This window comes from Nicotiana sylvestris, chromosome 5 (assembly GCF_000393655.2).
Source record: "Nicotiana sylvestris chromosome 5, ASM39365v2, whole genome shotgun sequence".
Taxonomy (NCBI): Eukaryota; Viridiplantae; Streptophyta; class Magnoliopsida; order Solanales; family Solanaceae; genus Nicotiana; species Nicotiana sylvestris.
The window spans coordinates 25,934,150-25,957,258 of record NC_091061.1 but is presented as its reverse complement, the minus strand read 5'-3'; the positions used below and the strand labels follow the sequence as shown (position 1 = coordinate 25,957,258).

Sequence of the window (23,109 nt, the reverse complement as noted above, 5' to 3'; positions counted from 1 at the left end):
TCCACCCAAAACTACTAAGCTGGTGGAAGGATTTTCACTCCAGTGATCAGACTCTTGTTCGGAAATATTTGGGAAACCTACCTTCTCTCCTGGAAATCCAACCCAACAACAAGATCATAGAAGCTGCTACTTTGTTCTGGGATTGTGAGAGGTCCGTGTTCCGCTTCAGGGATATTGAAATGACACCCTTACTAGAACAAATAGGAGGATTGGCCGGTATACCATGGGAAACTCCGGGTTTGTTAATGCTTGAGAACCGCAAGGGTAGGGGTTTCCTCAAAATGATGGGTTTGAAGAAAAATCCCGAACTGACATGTTTGAAGGAATCTTACGTCCCTTTTGATTAGTTATACGAGACAACAAATCCTATCGTACCTATTCTGACGAGTTTGCCATCACATAATTAGGGCATATTCACCGAAGGGTCTTTGTATTCATGTTTTGCTTCCTGGTATTGATCATGTTTCCAATGAAGAAAGCAAGAATCCACACCAGACTAGCTATGGTAACTAATACCTTAATGGAAGGAATTGGTGGGCAACCATTCAGCATTGTGCCCATGATCATTGCGGAAATATACCGAGCCCTAGAGAGGTGTCAACAAGGAGCCAAACACTTCGAAGGCTGCAATTTGCTACTTCAACTTTGGCTTGTGGAGCATCTCCAAAAAGGTGAATACCGACAAGAAATTCAGCGAAGGGACTGGGATGATTATATCACTTTTCATCATCCAAAATGAATGAATTACATGCCCAACATGTTCGCCCAACCAGAGAATTCTAGAGAATGGGTCGAGCTCTTAGAAAATTTGACTGAGGACCAGGTGCAATGGATGTTTGAGTGGTTTCCGACCGAGGAGTTCATCGCCCGACCTAGAGATGCACCTTTCCTGATATTAATCGGTCTAAGAGGAACGTACCCTTACGTCCCTCTACAAGTTATAAGGCAAGCTGGTAAGAAGCAGGTTGTACCCAGGGTCGACAAGATGAGTCACTTCTGGGCCGACTTCTAGGATGATGATAGTCCTTATAAGTGCCAATCTCAACATATGTGGCACTGCAAGATTGTCATGGGAAGGGATACCATTGAGCCAGATAGATACCACGCTGGTTGTGCTCCCTATTATTCAGGCTTGTTGGAGGAAAAACATGATGGTCTAGGCCAACCTGGGTTTATTCGAGGCCACAGGATCATAGACGAAAAGGCCGAAGCACAGGTCAAATACAATCAACTACGCAAGAGGATCCGGGAATGCGAAAGCGAGCACCAGGAGATACAAAAAGCCAATCAAAAGCTAATTGAGGAATGGAAGGATATGGTTGTCAATGCCAACAAGCGACTAGGATATTTAGAGCGGGGTATAGTAGAGCTGGAGAAGAAATTTCTCAAGAGGGTCAAAGACTGTCGGAATGCTGAAGGAAATGAAGGCGGACATCTAGCCAGAGCCTACCTGCTGCTGGGACTGCGCGAGTTGGGGAAGTTGTTCGATGGAGCCAAGGATGACGAATCTGGGGAAGGTTCTTCTGGGACCAAATAGATAGGAGTTTTCATTTTGCTTTATAAAATGTAACAAGGTCAATGGCCACTAGCAACTTTTATTTCCTGTTATTTAGTGTCTATTTGGAATTCGTCTACCTTTTTATCAATAAAATGAGGCATTTGGCATTCCAAGTTCTCCAAATCAACTTGTTGCTAGGCCTACCTCGAGCTTAAAGAGGTCCCCAAATTAGGACACGCTTTACATTCCCGCACTGTGTGTTTAAATATTGCAACATTTTTATATAATCCTCACTGACTTGCTACCTTTTTTGTTTTTACTTTTGTTTATTTTCCCCTCCCCAAAGGTTAGTTCGTGAACTCTGGCAACATCATCCTATTTCACGAGATCAAGGGGCCCTCCACCTACTTCTCCTCTTAGTCCTGTCAGAAACAAGAACAAAGGGAAGATGGAAGATTTGTAAAACACTAGAAAGGAAAACTCAACAGAACAGGTAGAGGTCACTCATGGTCACGGTACTTTGATTCCCAAGGAAAATGCATCCCAACTGGAATAAAAGTTGCTGAAATTTCAGGAAGAACTTGAGCAGGTTCAGAATCTGGCAAATCTGTCATTTTACCTCACCACTACAGATGTTAATTTCCCAAATTCTTAGAATCACACACCTCCACAAAATATCCAATAGAAACCAAGCCATCCCGCTCCTCATCACCACTGCAACACTTGTCATACCTCAAATAACACCCCATTGATCATCCCAGAACTCTAGAACTCTACAAATGACCACTGCCACACCCAACATAATACCCCCATCTACGTGGAGACTATGCCACACTCCACCCAACCCATCTCAAACAAACCCAAGTCTGATGATAAAGACTTGCTCATTAGAAACCTTGCTGAAGAGCTTAAGAAATTGACTAGCCGAATTCAAGGCATTGAAGGAAGTAAGGTAATTGAAGGGCTAAACTATGAAAATCTTTTCATACACCCCGATGTCGAACTACCCGAGGGGTACAAACCTCCTAAGTTTGAGATGTTTGATGGTATAGGGGACCCAAGGGTTCATTTGAGAACATATAGTGACAAATTGGTTGGAGTAGGAAGAGATGAGAAAATACGCATGAAGCTTTTCATGAGGAGCTTGAAAGGAGATGCTTTGTCTTGGTTGATTAGCCAAGATCCAAAGAAGTGGTCGAACTGGGTAAGCATGACATCTGATTTTATGGACAGATTCAGGTTCAACATGGAGAATGAACTGGCTGTGTTCTATATTCAAAATCTAAAGAAGAAGCCCATAGAAACATTCCACGAGTATGCTACTCGTTAGAGGTTCGAAGTTGCTACGGTTAGAACCGCCTTAGAAGAAGAAAAAAGGAACAAATTCTTCGTCCGGTCCCAAGACCCACAGTATTATGAGAGGCTGATGACGATCGAGGGCCACAAATTTTCTGACATTATCAAGCTGGGAGAGAGGATCGAAGAGGGCATCAAAAGCGGTATGGTTACAAATTTTAAGGCCTTGAAAGCTACAAATAAGGCCTTACAGTCAGGAGGTGTGTCCAAGAAAAGGGATGTAAGAGCCGTAATGGTAGAACAGAGAACCAAATGTCCCATCAAATACCAAGTTTGCCTAATGCCTCCACTCACATGCCAGCTTACTCCAAACTATCAAGCACCCTCACCCTCTTACCAAGCTCTACCACCCACTTATCAATCACCTCCCACATATCAGTCTACTTCACCCAAATATTCCCAACCAGCACATGTTCACCAAGCCTACAATACTCAACCATCCCACTATCAATCCCCTCCCCCACGCTAAAACTTCCCTAGACCTCGACCAAACTTTGACCGAAGGCCCCCAAAATAATATACAGCTATTGCTGAACCTATCGACCAGTCGTATGAAAGACTCAAAACTGCTGGTTATGTCACCCTTATCCCTGCTGCAACCCCTAAGAACCCTTCTTAGTGGGTTAATCTAAATAAATCGTGTGCATACCATTCTGGCATGATAGGACACACCATTGACGAATGTCGTTCTCTGAAAGATAAGATCCAGACTTAATTGATAACAAGATTATTGTGGCGAAGGAGCCTGCTCCAAATGTCTTCAACAACCCTCTACCAGACCACAAGGGAGGAGGCATTCACATGATTGAAATAGAGGATGATTGGGATCCCAAAGGATCGATCAGTTTGATCACATAAGGTGACGACCCAAAGAAACCAATAGTCACCCTTAATCCGATCATAGTCCAGATTCAGACCTCTGTAGATGCCGAGGTAAATATGTCCATGCCACTTGCGTTTGAAGCACCATCCTCTGCAAAGATGCCAACACCAATTGAGGTCGAATTTATGTCTCCAGCAAATGCACCTACACCATTCGAAGTTGTAGTCTTACCTCCCAAGGTGCATGCTCCGTTCGGAGTAAAGATAGCCATGCCAATTCCAGTGGCGATGTCGGCCATGACACCATTCCATACAAAGGCTATACCATGGGACTACACAGCCGAAGCAAGAAGGAAAGGCAAGGTTATGTTTGGAGAAGCTGTTGCGGCACAGGGTATGATGAGAACTGGTAGGGTTTATACCCCGAAACATTTGGCTGAGTTAAGCAAGCATGCCTTTAGTCGGACAACCATCAGCGAGATCGGGACAGATGATCTCTGGAGAAAGATACAAGCCAAGGAATACTCGGTCATTGATCAGTTGAACAAAACACCTGTGCAAATTTCTATCCTTGCTTTGCTACAAAATTTCGATGCACACAAGAATGCCCTATTAAGGGTGCTGAGTGAGGAATATGTACCAAGCAACATCACCGGTAGAGAGATGGCTAACATTGTAGGATAGGTATTGGAAAGTCACAAGATCACTTTTCATGAAGATGAACTGCCACCAGAAGGGTTGAGTCACAACAAGGCATTGCACATCACCGTACAATGCGAAGATTATTTTATTACCAGAATCCTGATTGATGGAGGGTCCAGCCTTAACATTTGTTTGTTGGTAATACTCAGGCCACTGGGTAAGGGATTGAATGAGATCAAGGATGGGGCCATCAACGTGAAAGCTTTCGACGGTTCCCAAAGGTCCACAGAAATTAGTCTGTGTTTGCAAATGGGGCCTACTTGGTTCAATGTTGATTTTCAAGTGATAGATGTGCCGACATCTTACAATCTGCTATTGGGACAACCTTAGATTCATGCCGCCGGCGCCGTAGCGTCAACACTACATCAAGTAGTGAAGTTTGAGTGGAATCACCAAGAGGTGATCATTCACGGCAATAGTAGCAATCCCATATATAGTCGCCAGACCATCCCAACAATAGAAGGCAGACGAAAGATAGGTGAGGAGACATATCACCACATAGAGCGGGTCAACGCCGTTGACAAGGGCAAATGGTGGGACAATAAAATTGAGAGCATATTGAACTGGAGCGGATATAAACCTTTCAAGGGGTTTGGCAAGAACCTCCAAGGAATCACTAAGCCCATTAAACTCAAGAAGCACGACATCACTTTTGATCTGGGATATGAGTATACCTGGAGAGAAATCAATGACTGGTCACCACCATGGCCTGGTCCTTACTATCTGCTGGAGCAACCAATACCATGCTTGGAACAAACTTTCCAACCGACCGATGTTATCTACGGGTCAGAAGAAGAAGAAGCACTGGCAGCAATGAGGAATTTGTTCCTGGAAGAAGATGATATGGATTGTTGTGTCATTTTCGAGGAGGAGGGGGAGGAAGGCCCTTCCATACAAGCTGTAAGCAGAGGAGCATTCCTCAATAACTAGACCATCAGAACCACCAAAGTCCGGCGAGCCTCAGGGTAGCAAGGCTGAACAAGTATCATGCACTATCTTTTATTGTTACTAGTTAATTTTTTCTCGCATTTTAAATTTTGGCAATAAGATCTTCAATGTTCAAAACAGTTATGGAATTTATCAAAGCATTTCGATTTTCCTTATAAATCAACAATCTTATTATTTTCTCTCATTACTTTACTTATACAACATTACTGTTACTCATCTTGATGAACCAATGACTATGACATGCAATGAGACAATGCAACAAATGGACATAGATTCAAAGGAAGATGACATACCAGAAGAGATTGTTAAGGAAGTTGGGAATTTTGAAAACAGGCCGAAGTCCAACCTGGACGAGACCGAAATTATTAACCTGGGGGATGAAGAGAATGTCAAAGAAACACAAATCAACGTTCACTTATCGTCATCAGAAAAGAGGGAATACACAGAATTTCTAAGAGAATATGAGGACAAATTCGCCTGGTCGTATGACGACATGACGGGTCTGAGCACATCTATTGTGGCTCACAAACTGCCAACTAATCCGACATGTCCACCGGTAAAGCTAAAGCTCAGAATGTTCAAACCTGATATGAGTTTGAAAATCAAGGAAGAACTCACCAAGCATGTCAAAGCTAAAGTTCTCAGGGTAGTTGAGTATCCGACATGGTTAGCTAACATCGTGCCTATGCCAAAGAAGGACGGGAAGGTAAGAGTCTGTGTCAACTACCGGGATCTCAACCGGGCCAGTCCCAAAGATGACTTCCCCTTGTCAAACATACACATCCTGATCGACAATTGTGCCAAGCACGAATTGCAATCATTTGTGGATTGTTTCACTGGTTATCATTAGATTTGGATGGATGAAGAAGATGCTGAGAAAACGGCTTTCATTACGCCATGGGAAATGTACTGCTTCAAGATGATGCCGTTTGGGTTAAAGAATGCAGGGGCCACCAACATGAGGGCTATGACTACCATTTTCCATGATATGATACACAAGGAGATAGAGGTGTACGTAGATGATGTTATCATCAAGTCCAAAAAGGCCACTGATCACATGGAAGATTTGAGGAAGTTTTTCAATAGACTGTGGAGGTACAACCTAAAGCTGAATCCTGCAAAGTGTGCATTTAGGGTTCCTGCCGGGAAATTACTTGGGTTTATTGTGAGCCACCGAGAAATATAATTGGATCCATCAAAGGTCAAGGCCATTCAAGAACTTTTGCCGCCAAAGAACAAGAAGGACGTGATACGTTTCTTGGGAAGACTTAACTATATCAGCCAGTTCATAGCACATTCCACGGTCATCTGTGAGCCAATCTTCATGATGTTGAAGAAGGATGCCACCACCAAATGGATTGATGACTGCCAGAAAGCTTTCAACAGAATCAAGGAATACCTATCAACACCACTAGTCTTAGTCCCGCCCGAGCCAGGTAGACCTTTACTACTCTACATCGCAGTGTTAGATGGTGCCTTCGATTGCGTTTTGGAGAAGCATTATGAAACGGAAAGGAAAGAGCAGGCCATTTACTATCTCAGCAAAAAGTTCACTCCGTACGAAGCCTGGTATTCTCTTTTAGAGCGTACTTATTGTGCTCTGACTTGGGTGGCCCAGAAGCTGAGGCACTACTTTTGTGCCTATACCAGATATCTCATATCAAGGATGGACCCTTTGAAGTACATCTTTCAGAAGCCCATGCCCACTGGCAAGCTAGCCAAGTGGCAAATCTTGCTGAGTGAATTTGATATTGTATACGTAACTCAAAAGGCAATCAAGGGACAGGCACTAGCAGATCACCTTGTAGAACATTCTGTGGATGGAGAATACAACCCCGAAAGATATATTTTCGTGACGAAGAGGTATCATTCATAGGAGAGGACATTGCAGAATCCTATGATGGTTGGAGAATGTTTTTCGATGGAGCAGCAAATTTCAAAGGAGTTGGCATAAGAACAGTCCTAGTGTTGGAAACCGGTCAACATTATCCGGTGTCTGCCAAACTTAGGTTCCCGTGCACCAACAACATGGCCGAATATGAAGCCTGCATCCTAGGGCTCAAGATGACCATTGACATGAACATACAAGAGTTGCTAGTAATTGGAGATTCAGACTTACTCATACATCAGGTCCGAGAAGAATGGGCAACCAAGAACTCTAAGATACTCCCTTTGCACCACGTACAGGAGTTCAGAAAGATATTCACAAAGACAGAATTCCGACATGTTCCCAGAATCCAGAATGAATTCGCCGATGCATTGGCTACCCTGTCATCCATGATACAACATCTAGACAAAAACTTCATTGATCCCATTCCAGTAAAGATCCATGATCAACCAGTTTATTGTGCCCATGTTGAAGAAGAAGCAGATGGAAAGCTTTGGTTTCATGATATCAGGGAATATTTGACAAAAGGAAATTACCCAAAGCTTGCAAATCCTACTCAAAAACGCACACTTTAGAGGTTATCCAACAATTTCTTCCACAGCGGAGGAATCCTATATAGGAGGACTCCTGATTTGGGACTACTAAGGTGTGTCAATGCAAAGGAAGCATCTAAGCTACTGGAGGAAATCCACACTGGGACATGTGGTCCGCATATGAATGGTTTTGTCTTAGCAAAGAAGATCCTCCGAGCCGGTTACTTTTGTATGACTATGGAGACGGACTGCATCTAGTATGTCTGGAAATGCCACCGCTTCCAGATACATGCAGACATGATAAAGGTACCTCCCAATGAGCTTAATACAACAAGATCACTATGGACTTTTGCCGCTTGAGAGATGGATGTTATTGGACCAATTGAGCCCACCGCTTCTAACAGACACAGATTCATCCTAGTGGCAATTGACTATTTCACCAAATGGGTCAAAGCAACATCTTATAGAGCAGTGACTAAGAAAGTCGTGGCAGACTTTGTCCGTAACCGCATCGTTTGTCGATTCGGGATTCCAGAATCCATCATTACTGACAATGGCTCCAACCTCAATAGAGACTTGATGAAAGCTATGTGTGAAACCTTCAAGATCAGACACAAGAACTCTACAACCTACAAGCCTCAAATGAACGGAGCTATAGAAGCCGTCAATAAGAATATCAAGAAGATACTAAGGAAAATGATAGGGTAGCATAAGCAATGGAACGAAAATCTAGAATTCGCCCTGTTAGGATATCGCACCACAGTCCGCACATCAACTGTGGCAACCCCCTACATGCTGTTTTACGGTATGGAAGCCGTAATTCCCGTCGAAGTGGAAATTCCTTCCCTAAGGATCATAGAAGAAGCTGAGCTCGACGACATAGAATGGGTGAGGAGACATTATGAGCAATTATCCCTCATCGACGGAAAGAGAATGAATGCAGTTTTCCATGGTCAGTTTTATCAGAACAGAATGTCCAAAGCCTTCAAAAAAAGAGTCATGCCGAGATAGTTCACACCGGAGCAGCTGGTGTTAAAGAAAATTTTTCTGCATCAAGATGAAGCCAAGGGGAAATTCTCTCCCAACTGGCGGGGTCCATACATGGTTCACCGGGTTCTGACAAGAGGAGCCCTTATGTTTGCTGAAATGGTCGGAGAAGTTTGGCCAAAATCAATCAATTCAGATGCAGTCAAGCATTACTATGTGTAATTTTCATGCTTTCCCTATATGATGTAATTGAACTACATCTGACCTGATTCTCATTTAAGAGGGGATACATAGGCAGCCTTATGGGTTCGGTCACAATTTAATAAAATTTTCATTTCCCCCCGCAATTGAAAACTGGGGTAGAATTTTAAGGAGGACCTTCAAATTTCCGAAGTAATTTCAGCCAATCATCGCAAGCAGCCGTCAGAAGCATCAACGCGTTAAACTGGGGTAGAATTTTGTGGAGAGCCCTCAAAATTCCGTAACAAGAGAGGTTGCAATGTCTTAAGCCACGTCACAGTCGTCGGTTCATCTAAAAGTTATTTCTTAAATATATACTTATGTCATATTTTTGCAAATTCATGCATGTTTATTATCGAAATCACTTTGTTCAGCAATGCTAGCCCTAATGATACATACCGTATCACCAGATCAAAGCCGAACAGGTCAAGAAAGGCCAGCGGGGATACGAACTAACCTCCCCTCTATAAAACTCACGATTTTTCTTTGAATGCAGACACCTGGATTGAGAAAGCATCTAGCTTACTATACGCTTAAGAGACAAACATTGTTCATGAATACAACTCTCAGAATCGTTGCATTCACCAACATTTTCTATCCACGCACGCCGGCGATATTCCCTATATCGCAATGTCCCCAGCAGTCACAATATCGCAACCTGCTATCAGCTAAGAAAACTCTATCACCATTTGCCATTTTATTTGTATTTCTGCATTGCATAAGGCTACCATTCTGCCTTCCGAGACTAAACATTGTCTCCATCTGCATTTTTGCATTGCATAAGGCTACCATTCTTCCTTCCGAGACTAAACACTGTCTCCATCTGCATTTTTTGCATTGCATAAGGCTACCATTCTGCCTTTCGATACTAAACACTGTCTCCATCTGCATTTTTGCATTGCATAAGGCTACTATTCTGCCTTCCGAGACTAAACACTATCTTCATCTGCATTTTTTGCATTGCATGGCTGAAAGATTGCCACCTCTACATTCTGCATGGCTGAAAGATCGCCACCTTATTTCCATTCTGCATGGCTGAAAGATTGCCACCTCTACATTTTGCATGGCTGAAAGATCTCCACCTTATTTACATTCTGCATGGCTGGAAGATCGTCACCTTATTTACATTCTGCATGGCTGAAAGATCTCCACCTTATTTACATTCTGCATGGCTAAAAGATCGCCATCTCTACATTCTGCATGGCTGAAAGATCGCCACCTTATTTACATTCTAATGGCTGGAAGATCGCCACCTTATTTACATTATGCATGGCTGGAAGATCGCCACCTCTTCATTCTGCATGGCTGAAAGATCGCCACCTTATTTACATTCTGCATGGCTAAAAGATCGCCACCTTATTTACATTCTACATGGCTGAAAGATCGCCACCTCATTTACACTTGCATGGCTGAAAGATTGCCACCTATTGCATCTCATGGGCTGAAAGATCTCCGAATACTGCATTCCATGGGCTGAAAGATCACCAAATTATCCGAGGGCATCATTGTTCGGATGTACCATTTGCATAGCCCAAGAACACCATGCCATGGCCTGAGGATCCCTTTAATCTTTTGCATATCATTATTCAAAGGTGTCATGGTTCGAAGACATCATTATCATAGCCCGAGAGAATCATTTTCATGGCCTGCGAATCCTTTATTATTATACACTACATGGTCCAAGGACGTAATCCTAACCATCCAAAGACAACATTCATGGTCCGACGGGAATTTGCATCACGTTTTAAATTTACGCACAATATATGCTTGTATTGCTTATTCGCAGGTAAATCGGCGAGCAACGACCATCTTGGCAGGAGCGATCCCGCTCCAGTTACCGCAGCCCTATCAGACCGTAATCATTTACCTTGTCCTAAATATCGCGTCCGTTCTTGAGAAGTCTCCGTCGGCATGTTCCCCGACGGATCCAGAACTACATATGGCCTGATTCCTATATGACCAGGGATATGTAAGCAGCTCAGAAGCTAGGGCATGGCCAGACCTCTTCAAACCATTTTGCCAGGTCAAAATTGGTCATCATATCTTTACCCGACAACTCTTTCATCATTCCCGAGTAAAGAGGGGCAACTGTTGATACCAAATTTTTCCCTATATATTTTTAATATACAAAATACTTTCAAAATAGAATATGTATGCATATATAAGTATGTCCAAGCATTTTATTATTTTCCCCAAATTTTAAATATTTTTAAATCAATTTAATGCCCCATTTTATCAAGAAAAAACCAGTAATTATTCCCAAAATTATCATTTTGGTAATTAATTTATTGGATTCTTATATTTATACCAAAATATATCCAACATATTTTTTGCATATTTTTACAAACTTATTTAGTATTTTAAAAGCTAAATTGCATATAATTGCAATATTAGCCTATTTTAAGATGTAATTGTGTTTATAATTAAAAAATTGATTCCAGTATTTTTATTTTGATAATTACGTATTATTAATCATTTTATAACCTTTAATTCATTTTTAGAAATTATTGTACTATTTTTGTAAAATAAATAAGAGAAAAAATGGCTATTTAAATGTTAGCCCCGTTTATTTCAATTTTAGCCGTATTTGAGCCCCAATTTTTAAACACAATTACCCTGACCCAAACCACGTTCAAACCGACCCAAACCTATTTCCCACCTACCCTCTCTAATCTCAACCGTTGATCTCCCAGATCAACGGTCCCTATTTCCCTTACCATTTTTAATTCCCAATTACCCCAAAGCCTTGATCATTTTTTCATCTGTAGCCGCCTTTGAATTCCCCCCTTTTCCTAATTCTCTCTCAAGCTCCTCTCAAACCCTAGCTGCCTCCCTCAGCTTTCACCCTAAAATCGTCCAAATCAATGGCTTCCAAAGCCATTGGAGGCCTATATCTACCTCCCTTGACTTCTATGTGGTCGAGTACTATGGTTTTTAGGCCAGACCTTGAGGAAGTTTGGTCCAGACCTTGGATGCTTTCTGTTTTATGGTTGTTTCTGGTCATCTTTGACCTTGCTCCGGCCAGCCATGGCTATTCAAGCCTGACTCTTGGCTTCTCCTATTTAGATCAATGACTTTCCAAGCCTTTCTCACCATTTGGGGATTTTCTGAAATCCTAAACTTTGAGGTTCTTCCGATTCTTTCAGATCTATTTTAGATCTGTGTTTACTATAAGCTTCTGAACGTTTTCTCAAATTTTCTTTCAAAACTTTACCTTCAAAACCTTTATCTTTTCCGATTTAGGATTTTGTTAGGTTATTTTCGAAGCTTTCTCTGATTTTTAATGTGTGTCTTTATGTTGTTCTTCTATTGGAATGTGCATGTTAAAGGTCTTAGTTCCTTTTTGAGATTTTCTGAATCTATTTTGTTAGTATTCTGCCTGATTTACTTGTCTTTCATCTCTATACTCGATTGATGGTGAAAACCTTAAATTTGGGGTTCATTCGAGTTCTAATATTATTTGCTATGTGATTTACTTGATAGTCATGCTCTGAATTCGACTGGTTTCAAAACCCTAATTTCTTTGGATCTATTCGAGTCTCTGAAGTTGCTTCATCTGCTGCTCGACTGAATTTCGAAATCTTTGCTTCTTTATGTGATTTTGACTTCCTGCTAAACTCTACTATAAGGCCCTTTCACTCGACCTCTTTGCATGCTATTTCGTACTCCCTCCTTTTCTCTATTACTAAGTTACTGAAATTGACCTATGTGACTACCATGTTTCGACAGTCCACTACTTACTGAATCTGTGATTGCATGACACTTCTCTTTGTCATAGGCTCAGCCTTGCATGCCTAATGTTTATGCACTCTTTTATATGCTAAATTTCCTTCTAAAATGGCCTTCAATTTTGGACTGATTTCAAACCTCCTTGTGTAATTCTGATTGCACTCGTGTAATTGATTCTTGCCTTATTTTTACTGATTTTCCTGTTTCTTGCATTTTAAACTTCAGACTTTCGATTCTCTTGTCTTTAACTTGGTTTATTCATGGGAACCCATGTTGCTCTCCTTAAGTCAGTGATTTTGAAATCCTTGACTCCTTGATTTGCTATGTACTGATTTTCGATTCTGCAACTTTACTATGTTTTCTTACCTTATTTGGTTAATTGAGATTCTTCCCTTACTTAAACGCCTATGTACTTACCTCTAATGGTCTATTCTATACATGGTGTTCTACTTGATCTCTTTCCTTAAATGATTTCTTCCCATTACCGTTTGAATTTAACTCCTTAATTAAAGGATGTCTTATAATGATTTGATTTTAATTGGTACATAGTTCCATAATTATTTTCTTGCTTTTATTTTCTACATGTTTTCAAACTATAAATACCCTACTCTTTCATTAACACAGACACACACAAAAACTCTTAGTTTTTGAACTCACACTCATACTCAAAAAATATTCTTTCTTGTTATTTGTACTGTGGCCTGTCTTCAAAGTCCGGTCACCTGCTTTTACTGTATTTACTTCTCTGAACTGGTATGTTCTGATTAAGATTCCAGTATCACAACAATGTGTTTACTTAATGCTTTTACCCTTCTGTCTTCCTACTGCTTGTGTTTGGTTCAGTACTTATTCTAGCATGCTATAATTTCTTTTTGCCTGTTCTGAATTTATTATGCATCCTAAACCCCCCACCCCAATGTGTTCAATGCTTATGGTTTGTTTGAGGCATGACATTATTGCATATTACTGTTCATGACTCAAGCTTTATCCCTGGGATCTTAACTTATATGTTTCTCTGCTATTGTGTGTTCGGTAGGCTTATAAGCATGCCAAAATCTTCTATTGTTGTGCATGCCCAAAGCTTACCCTTGCCTAAGCATAGGCTCTTTGTAATTTCCCAACCCCCCTGAACCCCTTTGTATGAAATTATCAACTAGTTTGTGGCTGTTTCCCTCTCCTTTATTCCCTCAGAACTCTGTTTCTTCACTTGCACACTTTCTCTTAGACTTAAGTTCTGCCCCCCTCTTGTGAGCCTTGCCTTGGGACCCATTGAGCTCCCTCTGAACTTGGACACTTGAGGGCTGACACTTTCACACTGCACTTATCCCTATTCTGGTAATACAATTTGGGTGTGAGCACTTCCCAGAGTCTCATTGAGACTCTTAGGGAACTCTGACACATTCAAATTGGAGAAAGGCTTTAGATCCATGGTCTTTGAATTTGTCTATTTCATAACTCAGAGAGGAAGCAAGAATCAGGCTTCCTCTGGTTGTATTTTCTTTGTACTTTTGATGTAATTTATTATCTCTGGTTTGTAATAAGTTGTAATGAATATTTGGGGCCGGTTAGTGAAAACGGGTGGGTAACAATGCATGCAAGGGTAGAAATCATGCCTATAGGGATGCTATAATTCTGCTACCACCTAGAAATCATGCCTATAAGGTGTTATAATTCTGCACATTCAAAACTTCATATAGAAATCATGCTTATAGGACTGTTATAATTCTGCATATTCAACTTCACCTAGAAATCATGCCTATAGGATTGTTCTAATATCATTCTGCATAATTCAAACAACATTTGGATACCCTGTTTATAAGGTTTAAAACATGTTCTGCATTTTGATATCATGTTTATAAGGTTTAAAACAAGTTCTGCATTTAGATATCATGCTCATACGGCTTTAAAATAAGTTCTGCACCTAGAAACTACGTCTATAAGTGTCTAAAATCAGCAACGTGTAGAAAACATGCCTATAGGAGTTTCTAAATGAATCTGAGTTGCTTTACTCAATGGTAGATGTAAAATCAGTAATAATATGTACTATCACCTGCAAAACCTGTAATTAATTTGTCAAATTCTGCATCTCTTTTGATAACCTAAGTCCCTCGCTTAACAAATTTTAGCCAGCATGCCTATAGGATCCCAAACAATTTATTTCAAGTTTTACTGTCTTATCATCTTCTGAGTTCAGTAGATACCAAGCCTATAGGACCCCGTCTAAACACTTAGGCAAGCCTTAGAGTAATAACTATAAACTGAATCTGTTTCTATTAATAATTACAACCAACAGGCAGGCCTGAGTTGGGCTTCCTATCTGAGTTATAAAATAAACCAATCTGCCTCAACCTTTTAAACTCCCTCGCCTTTGGTATAAGCTTTATTTGTTTAAGGAGGTATATGTGAGCCTTTGTTTGTTTATATGTTTTCCCCAAATATGCAATATGTGTTTTTGTATGTCGCCTTAGAATTTGTTTACCTTTGAAACTCCAAATAAGCCTAACATCCTCCCTTTTTTAGGATTAGAAGTCCTAAGTGCCTCTGGGACTGATAGGAGTGGGACGGGTAATAGCATTCAATGAGTAATCGATACCAATCCGTGCTTTAAATACCTTAACAGGGTGGGATGGGTAGATATGAATATGATGAACATGCTATAATGTCACGTGTAGCCCTTCATTGAGGAGTGATTACCGGGCATTGTGTGGGGTGATCCATATTTTTAATAAACATAGGACCCCCCTCCCTTTATTCTTTATTTCTTTTCAGCATTTTAACTCTTTATTTTAAAAAATCAGCTTCTCTAATTATTCTTTCAAGCTTTGTTTACTTTCAAACCATTATGTGTTGAAATCCCCTCTTATTTAAGCTTTATCTGCCTATATGTTAATTGTACCTCAATTCACAATAATTGTCTGGCGGGGAACCACACTAGTGGATTCTGAGGGGTGCCTAACACTTTCCCCTTAGAATAATTTCAAGTCGTTACCCTATCTCTTGTTATTCAAATCAAACTTTTTTGGTGTCCTAATGCACCCTAATCATTAGGTGACGACTCTTCAAATGCAAACCCAATTCCCAAGAGGAATTAGTTGTCCCTCCAAATGTCATCAACCCGATTTTCGCGGAGGAAAAAGGGGGCACGACAACAGTCACTTCGCATTGGGAAGAAGCGTACACCAAGAGTTGACATCATTATCCATTGTGCTATCTTTTTTGATAAAACAGCCTGGTGTAACACATACCATTCTTTGTACATTCAGTGATATTCTCTTAAGAAACAAAAGTATTCATCCGGCATTGAAGTCACTGGTGTGTCAAGAACAAGAAGACAACTCCACTAAGGATCAGTTTCTAAATGAGTTTATGTACATCAGTAGTTTAGTTGTAATCTTGTTATTTCTTCATTGTAATTCCTAGTTTGATTTCTTAGAAGTGTTGTCTTAGGAACAAACCAAATTCGTAAACTTCTGAGTTTATGTTGTGACTATGGATAGTCATAAGTTTAAATCATTTGTAACTAGGAGAGTTATAGAGTGGCTTGTGGTGGTTGCATCACAAGTTAGTTTGAAGTCTTTGCAATAGAGTTTTTGCAAAGTGACTTGTAATAGGTAGATTACAAGTTAGTAGAGTTAAAAGCCTATAAGAGTAGGTCGTGGTTTTTTGATCCCGTTGTGTGGGATTTTTCCACGTAGAAAATCTCTTGCCTTCTTTACATTCAGTCTTTACTTCATTCTACGTATCATCTCATATAGGACCAGGTACTCTATAGTTTGGTGGACTCATATAAACTAATAATTGGTATCAGAGCAGGTTTTTGCTATCAGGCTAACACCTAGGAAGGATCCTCAATGGTTGCTCCACCAAACTTTGAAGAAGGATAATCAACCTATAGACCTCCCAGATTCAATGGTCAATACTATGGTTGGTGGAAGACCTCTATGCATGATTTTATGATGGTAGAAGATTCAGATCTGTGGGACATCATTTGTGATGGTCCACATGTTCCCATGAAGAAGCTTGAAGAAACAGGACCATTGGTGCCAAAAGGGAGAAGAGAGTACAGTGACATTGACAGAAAAGCTGTAGAAAAGAACTATCGTGCCAAGAACATCTTGATGTGTGGAATAGGACCTGATGAGTACAACAGAGTATCAGCTTGTGATACTACGAAAGAAATATGAAAGCTTTACAAACCGCACATGAAGGAACTACTAAGGTCAAACAATCCAAGATCGACATGCTCACTACTGAGTATGAGTTTTTTAGGATGTAGGATGATGAGTCCATACAAGATATGCTCACTAGATTCACCTCCATCATAAATGAGCTTCACTCACTTAGAGATGTCATTCAATGAAACAAACTTGTAAAGAAAAATCCTCAGTGTTCTACCTGGGTTTTGGGAAAGCAAGGTAAATGCCATCATTGAAGCTAAAGATCTACAGACTCTAACCATGGGTGAGTTGATTGGTAATCTGAAGACATATGAGATGAAACGAAAGAAAGATAGTGAAAGAAGAGAACCTAAGAAGGAAAAGAACCTGGTACTTAAGGCTGAAAGTAGTGATTTAAGTAATGAAGATAGTGACATGGCCTATCTCACTAAGAGATTTCAAAAGATGGTTCGAAGAAATGGTGGTATACCAAAGTGGGGCAGTTCAAGTAAAACAAGGAACATCGATCTATGTCACAGATGCAGAAAGTCAGGGCACTTCATCAAAGACTACCCACTCGCAAAACTGGAGCAACACAAGCAGAATCCTAACAAGGCAGGAAAAAGGAACCCGGTTCCAGATAAAAGATTCAATCAAAAAAGTGCTGCAGACAATATCGTTAATCAGGATCTTACTGCTTGGGGAAACTCCTCGAGTGAATCTGAAAGGGAATCAGATGCAGAAAATAGATCCATGATGGTAGTGGAAGATGAAGCAACGAAATATGATTCATTGTTCGTGCTGATGGCTCAGTCAGATGATGATGATGAAGAAGATAAAGACGATGAGGTAAACTTCAGAGATGTTTAGAGAAATCTGAAATCCTATTCTTCTAAGAAGCTAAGGTCTTTATCTAATGTCCTAATTGATGCCTATTATAGCCTTGAAAATGATAAGGAAATCCTGACCATAGAACTAGGAGAGGTCGAACAATCCAGAGATGATCTAGTGGTTTGTGTAGTGGACTTAAATAAGACCATAGCTAATCTTGAACAATAAAAGGAAGCCTTGAATGAAAGAATAACTAGTATGGAAAATGAGAGAGACGATCTGATGGTAGAAGTTGTTGATCTAAAAGAAACAATAGAAGGCCTTAACAATGAGAAACACACCTTAGAAGAAAAAGTTTCATCTACTGAAGAGGAAAATGATGATCTGTTAGTAATATGCACTGATCTAAAGGAAACCATTGAGGGACTCAATAGAGAACATAGGAATGTAAGTCTTGGGAAAGGGAAGGAAGTAGCTAGTGAGGCGCACATCATGCTTGAAAAAGAGTTACAACAACAACAACAACCCAGTATAATCCCACAAGTGGGGTCTGGGGAGGGTAATATGTACGCAGACGTTACCCCTACCCCGAGGGGAATAGAGGCTGTTTCTAGGAGACCCTCGGCTCAAGAAAGCAACAAGAGACGGTATATTAGTACTATCAATAGACTCATAATAAAATAACATAAAATACATAACATAGCATAAAATAACAAAATAACAACAATATAAGAAATATAGGGAATACAAAAAGGATGGAAGGTATACTAATATCCAACAGATATATCCCTGCATCAGTAGCATCCTAAGACTAACTCCTAACTGGCTTGTCTCACTCTAGTGTGCTGTAGAAATATCCATAACTTCCCCCTAACCTACAACCTTAATGCTCGACCTCCACAATTCCCTGTCAAGAGCCATGTCCTCAATAATCCTAAGTCGAGCCATGTACTGCCTGATCACCTCTCCCCAATACTTCTTAGGTCTCCCTCTACTTCTCCTCGTGCCCACCATATCCAGTCGCTCACACCTTCTCACCGTTGCATCAGTGCTCTTCGTCTGAATGTGCTCGAACCATTTGAGTCTTGCTTCCCGAATCTTGTCCTCCATGGGGGCCACGCCCACCTTCACTCAAATATCTTCATTCCTAATCTTATCCATCCTTGTATGCCCGCACATCCACCTCAACATCCTCATCTCTTGCTGCTTTCATCTTCTGGATGTGTGAGTCCTTAACCAGCCAACACTCGGTCCCATACAACATGGCAAGCCTAACCACTGCTCTATAAAACTTACCTCTTAGTAACGGTGGCACTTTCTAGTCACATAAGACTCCCGTCGCTAACCTCCACTTCATCCACCCCACTCTTATATTGTGTGTGGCATCCTCGCCGATCTCCCCGATCCCTTGAATAACTGACCCAAGGTACTTAAAACTATCCCTCTTAGGGATGACTTGAGATTCAAGTCTCACTTCCACTCCCGCTTCTGTCGGCTCGGCCCCAAATTTGCACTCGAGGTATTTCGTCTTCGTCCTGCTCAGCCGGAAACCTTTAGACTCAAGGGCATGTCTCCAAACCTCTAGCCTGTCGTTGACGCCGCGTCGTGTATCGTCAATTAGGACTATGTCATCAGCAAATAGCATGCACCATGGCACCTCCCCTTGAATATGATGCGTTATGGCATCCATCACCAGGGCAAATAGGAAAGGGCTGCACGCAGACCATTGGTGCAACCCCATAACAACCGAAATATGCTCGGAGTCACCTCCTACTATCCTAACCCGAGTCTTAGCTCCATCATACATGTCTTTAATCACCCTAATGTAGGCGACCGAGACCCCCTTAACCTCTAAGCAGCTCCATAAGCCTCCCTAGGAACCCTGTCATACGCTTTCTCTAGATCGATAAACACCATGTGGAGATCCTTCTTCTTATCCCTATATTGTTCCACCATCCTCCTAATAAGGTGGATAGCTTCTGTGGTAGATCGCCTCAGCAGGAACTCGAACTGGTTGTCTGAAATAGACACCGTCTTTTGCACTCTCATTTCTACTACTCTCTCCCAGACTTTCATGGTATGACTCAGTAATTTAATACCCCTATAGTTGTTACAGCTCTGAATATCGCCTTTGTTCTTATACAATAGAACCATTGTACTCCACCTCCACTCTTCAGGCATCGTATTAGTCTTGAATATAACATTAAACCCAGTAAGCCATTCCAAGCCTACTCTACCCACACACCTCCAAAGTTCAAACGGAATTTCATCTGGCCCGGTAGCTCTGCCCCTCCTCATCTTATGCATTTCCTCCATGACCTCATCGACCTCAATGTCCCTACAATAACTTAATTCATGGGGCTATCGGCATTCCTCAATTCACCTATTACAATATCCTGCTCCCCTTCTTCATTTAGCAGTTTATGAAAGTAGGTCTGCCATTTCTTCTTAATCTGGTCATCCCCCATGAAAACTTTGTCGGCCTCATCTTTTATGCACCTCACTTGGTCCAAATCCCGAGCCGTCCTCTCTCTCACCTTAGTAAGTCGAAATAACTTCTTCTCCCCGATTTTGTTCCCTAGTTCCTCATACACACGAGCAAAAGCTGTCGTCTTAGTCTCGGTTGCTGCCACCTTCGCCTCCTTCCTAGCTACCTTATATCTCTCACTGTTCGCTCTCTTCTCCTCCTCGCCAGTGCTCCCTACTAACCGCATGTAAGCCGCCTTCTTCGATTCCACTTTACCTTGGACAACTGCGTTCCACCACTAGTCTCCTTTGTGGCCACCGGTGCGGCCCGAAGATATCACTAACACCTCTCTCGCCGCCTTCCTTATACAGTCCGTTGTCGTCGACCACATAGTGGTTGTGTCCCCACTACTTCTCCAAGATCCCATTGCCGATAAACTTCCTTCCAACTCCTCAGCTTTATCCTTAGTGAAGGCAACCCACCTAATCCTTGGGCGGCCTTATACTGACCTCTTCTTCCTCTTTATCATAATACCAATGTCCATCACCAAAAGCCTATGTCGCATTGCAAGGGTCTCACCTAGAATAACTTTGCAATCCTCGAACAACCTACTGTCGCATCTCCTGAGGAGGAGATAGTCAATCTAAGTCTTCGCCACCAAACTTTGGTAAGTAACCAAATGCTCCTCCCGCTTCGGAAAACTTGAGTTTGCAATCACTAAATTGAATGCCTTGGCAAAGTCCAACAACGAAGTGCCCCCTCCGTTCCGCTCCCCAAAAATAAAGCCGCCATGCACCTCAGTATAACCACCTGCAGACGACCCAATTTGACCATTGAAATCTCTTCCTATGAATAACCTCTCGGAAGACGGAATACTATGAGCGATGTCATCCAACCCCTCCCAAAAGCGCCTTTAATCTCCTCATCCAAGCTTACTTGCGGCGCATACGCGCTAACGACATTTAAAGTACACTCACCCACCACCAATTTAATAGTCATTAGTCTATCATTCACCCGCCTGACCTCTACCTCCGACTCTCTAAGATGGCTGTCTACCAACATACCCACTCCATTCTTACCCCTTAGAACTCCAGAGTACCACAACTTATACCCATCCGTGTTTCTCGCCCTCGATCCGACTCACCTAGTCTCTTGGACACACGCTATATTAATCTTCCTTTTCTGAAGGATCTTCGCCAACTCTATAGACTTACTCGTTAGCAAACCTATGTTCCATGACCCGATTCTCAACCTATAGGCTCCCTTGCCCCCTCTACCTCTCCTGCCTCCTGTCCCACACCCTGACCCCGGCCCCACACTCCGCCCCACTTGAGTATATGCCCTTAATCTATCATCCTAGACTGCATCCACTACACCTATGACAGATCTAAAGAATACTCGCTAGTGCATAATGAACACCGAATCAAACTAGAAGGAAACAAGTGACTACTAGTACACTAGTTTAATGATTGAACTATTTTGAACTAAAGTAACATCAATTTAGCTAACACCAAAAGGGAAACAGTAGAACGGGAGGTACCAACTCCCGAGAACCAAACCTGTGTTGATTTGCTGTACTCGATGTAGTTGTACGCTCACGCACTGCTTCCCACCGCCCTTTGCTGATGCTCGTCTAGGTTGCTATCCTTTGCTAGTGCTCGTGCGCCCACTTGTCTCCAACAACTTCAAGTATTTCCCTGAAAACACAGAAAATACCACGACCCAAAACCAAAAAGAGGTGTCACCGCTACCACTGGTGTAGCTCTGATAGTAGTAGGGGAAATGTAGGGGAAAAGCAGAGAACTACAAAAAATTTACCAAGTTCTACCGTGGTACAACAAAATTAATAAATAAAAGTTAAATCTTAGAAGTAAATATAAAGGCTAAACAGATGTAAATCGAAACCTTTACAAAACATTGAGGGAAAAGTAAGTATAAATTGTAAAATATTAAATCTAAGGTTACCAGTCAACAAAAATTTGGAATCTAATATCAGATCTAAAAACAAAAATTGAATCAACGGAGTAAAATTAGTTCCAAAAGAACAGATCTTAGAAAAATTTGAAAAAGAACAATCTTTAGAAAAAACTTGAAAAAGAACATATGTGATAGCCTGTATGAGTCCACCGACCTCTAGAGTACCTGGTCCTCTATGAGACTAATACGTAGAATGCAGTAAAGACTGAATGTAAAGAAGGCAGGAGATTTTCTACGTTGAAAATCCCACACAAGGGGATCCAAAAATCACGACCTACACCGGTAGGCTTTTCAACTCACTAACTTGTAATCTACCTATTACAAGCCACTTTACAATACTTCTGATTGCAAAGGCTTCAAACTAACTTGTGATGCACCACCACAAGCCATTATATAACTCTCCTAGTTACAGAGGATTTAACTTATGACTACTACTAGTCACAACATAAACTCTAAGGTTTACGAATTTTGTTTGTTTCTAGAACAGTGCTTCTAAGAAAGCAAACTAGGAATTACAATGTAAAGCAATTAACAAGATTACAACTCAACTATAGACAAACAATAAACTTTACTGGGAACTGATCTTTAGTGGAGTTGTCTTCTTGTTCTTGACGCACCAGTGACTTCAATGCAGATCAATACTTCTCTTTGCTTGAGAGAATATCACTGAATGCACAAAGCAAAACATATCTTGCATCAGGTTGTTTTATCACAAAAGATATCACTATAGGTAGTGATGTCAACTCTTGGTGTACTTCTTCTCAGTGAGAAGTGACTACTGCACGGTTTGCACAGCCACTTCTAGGCAGGTGCATTCCAGCTGGACTTTGTGCTTCTGTCAGGACATACCAATAAACTAGGTCCTGGTACTTCTGTTAGGAAATAATGATGGACTAGGTCCTAGTTATGTTCCTCTTCTGAACAATTGCTTGATTGACGCTTTCTTCTGCTACGTTCCGGCTGTGCACTTTGAC

The 23,109-nt window shown here is 41.3% G+C and overlaps 2 protein-coding genes across 2 annotated transcripts; both read left to right on the top strand.

Moving 5' to 3' along the window:
- The first annotated feature begins 3,793 nt into the window (after nucleotides 1–3,793).
- Nucleotides 3,794–6,512, top strand: LOC138868406 (uncharacterized). Its single transcript, XM_070145959.1, has 4 exons — nucleotides 3,794–4,351; nucleotides 4,709–5,202; nucleotides 5,447–6,032; nucleotides 6,177–6,512. The coding sequence occupies exons 1-4, from the start codon at nucleotides 3,794–3,796 to the stop codon at nucleotides 6,510–6,512; spliced, it is 1,974 nt and encodes a 657-aa protein (XP_070002060.1).
- Nucleotides 6,513–17,160: 10,648 nt separating this feature from the next.
- On the top strand, nucleotides 17,161–17,730 carry LOC138868405 (uncharacterized). The gene has a single exon (XM_070145958.1). It carries the CDS (start codon nucleotides 17,161–17,163, stop codon nucleotides 17,728–17,730), a length of 570 nt encoding a protein of 189 aa, XP_070002059.1.
- The last annotated feature ends 5,379 nt before the right edge of the window (nucleotides 17,731–23,109 follow it).

What these genes read in the sequence shown, in the direction of transcription:
- LOC138868405 (XM_070145958.1), top strand. Translation starts at nt 17,161, where the DNA reads ATGGGTGAGTTGATTGGTAATCTGAAGACATATGAGATGAAACGAAAG.
- LOC138868406 (XM_070145959.1), top strand. Translation starts at nt 3,794, where the DNA reads ATGTCCATGCCACTTGCGTTTGAAGCACCATCCTCTGCAAAGATGCCA. An exon ending in GTAGAGAGATGGCTAACATT is followed by an intron (nt 4,352 to 4,708) that starts GTAGGATAGGTA and finishes GGACAACCTTAG; the next exon opens with ATTCATGCCGCCGGCGCCGT. An exon ending in TGCCAAAGAAGGACGGGAAG is followed by an intron (nt 6,033 to 6,176) that starts GTAAGAGTCTGT and finishes GGTTATCATTAG; the next exon opens with ATTTGGATGGATGAAGAAGA.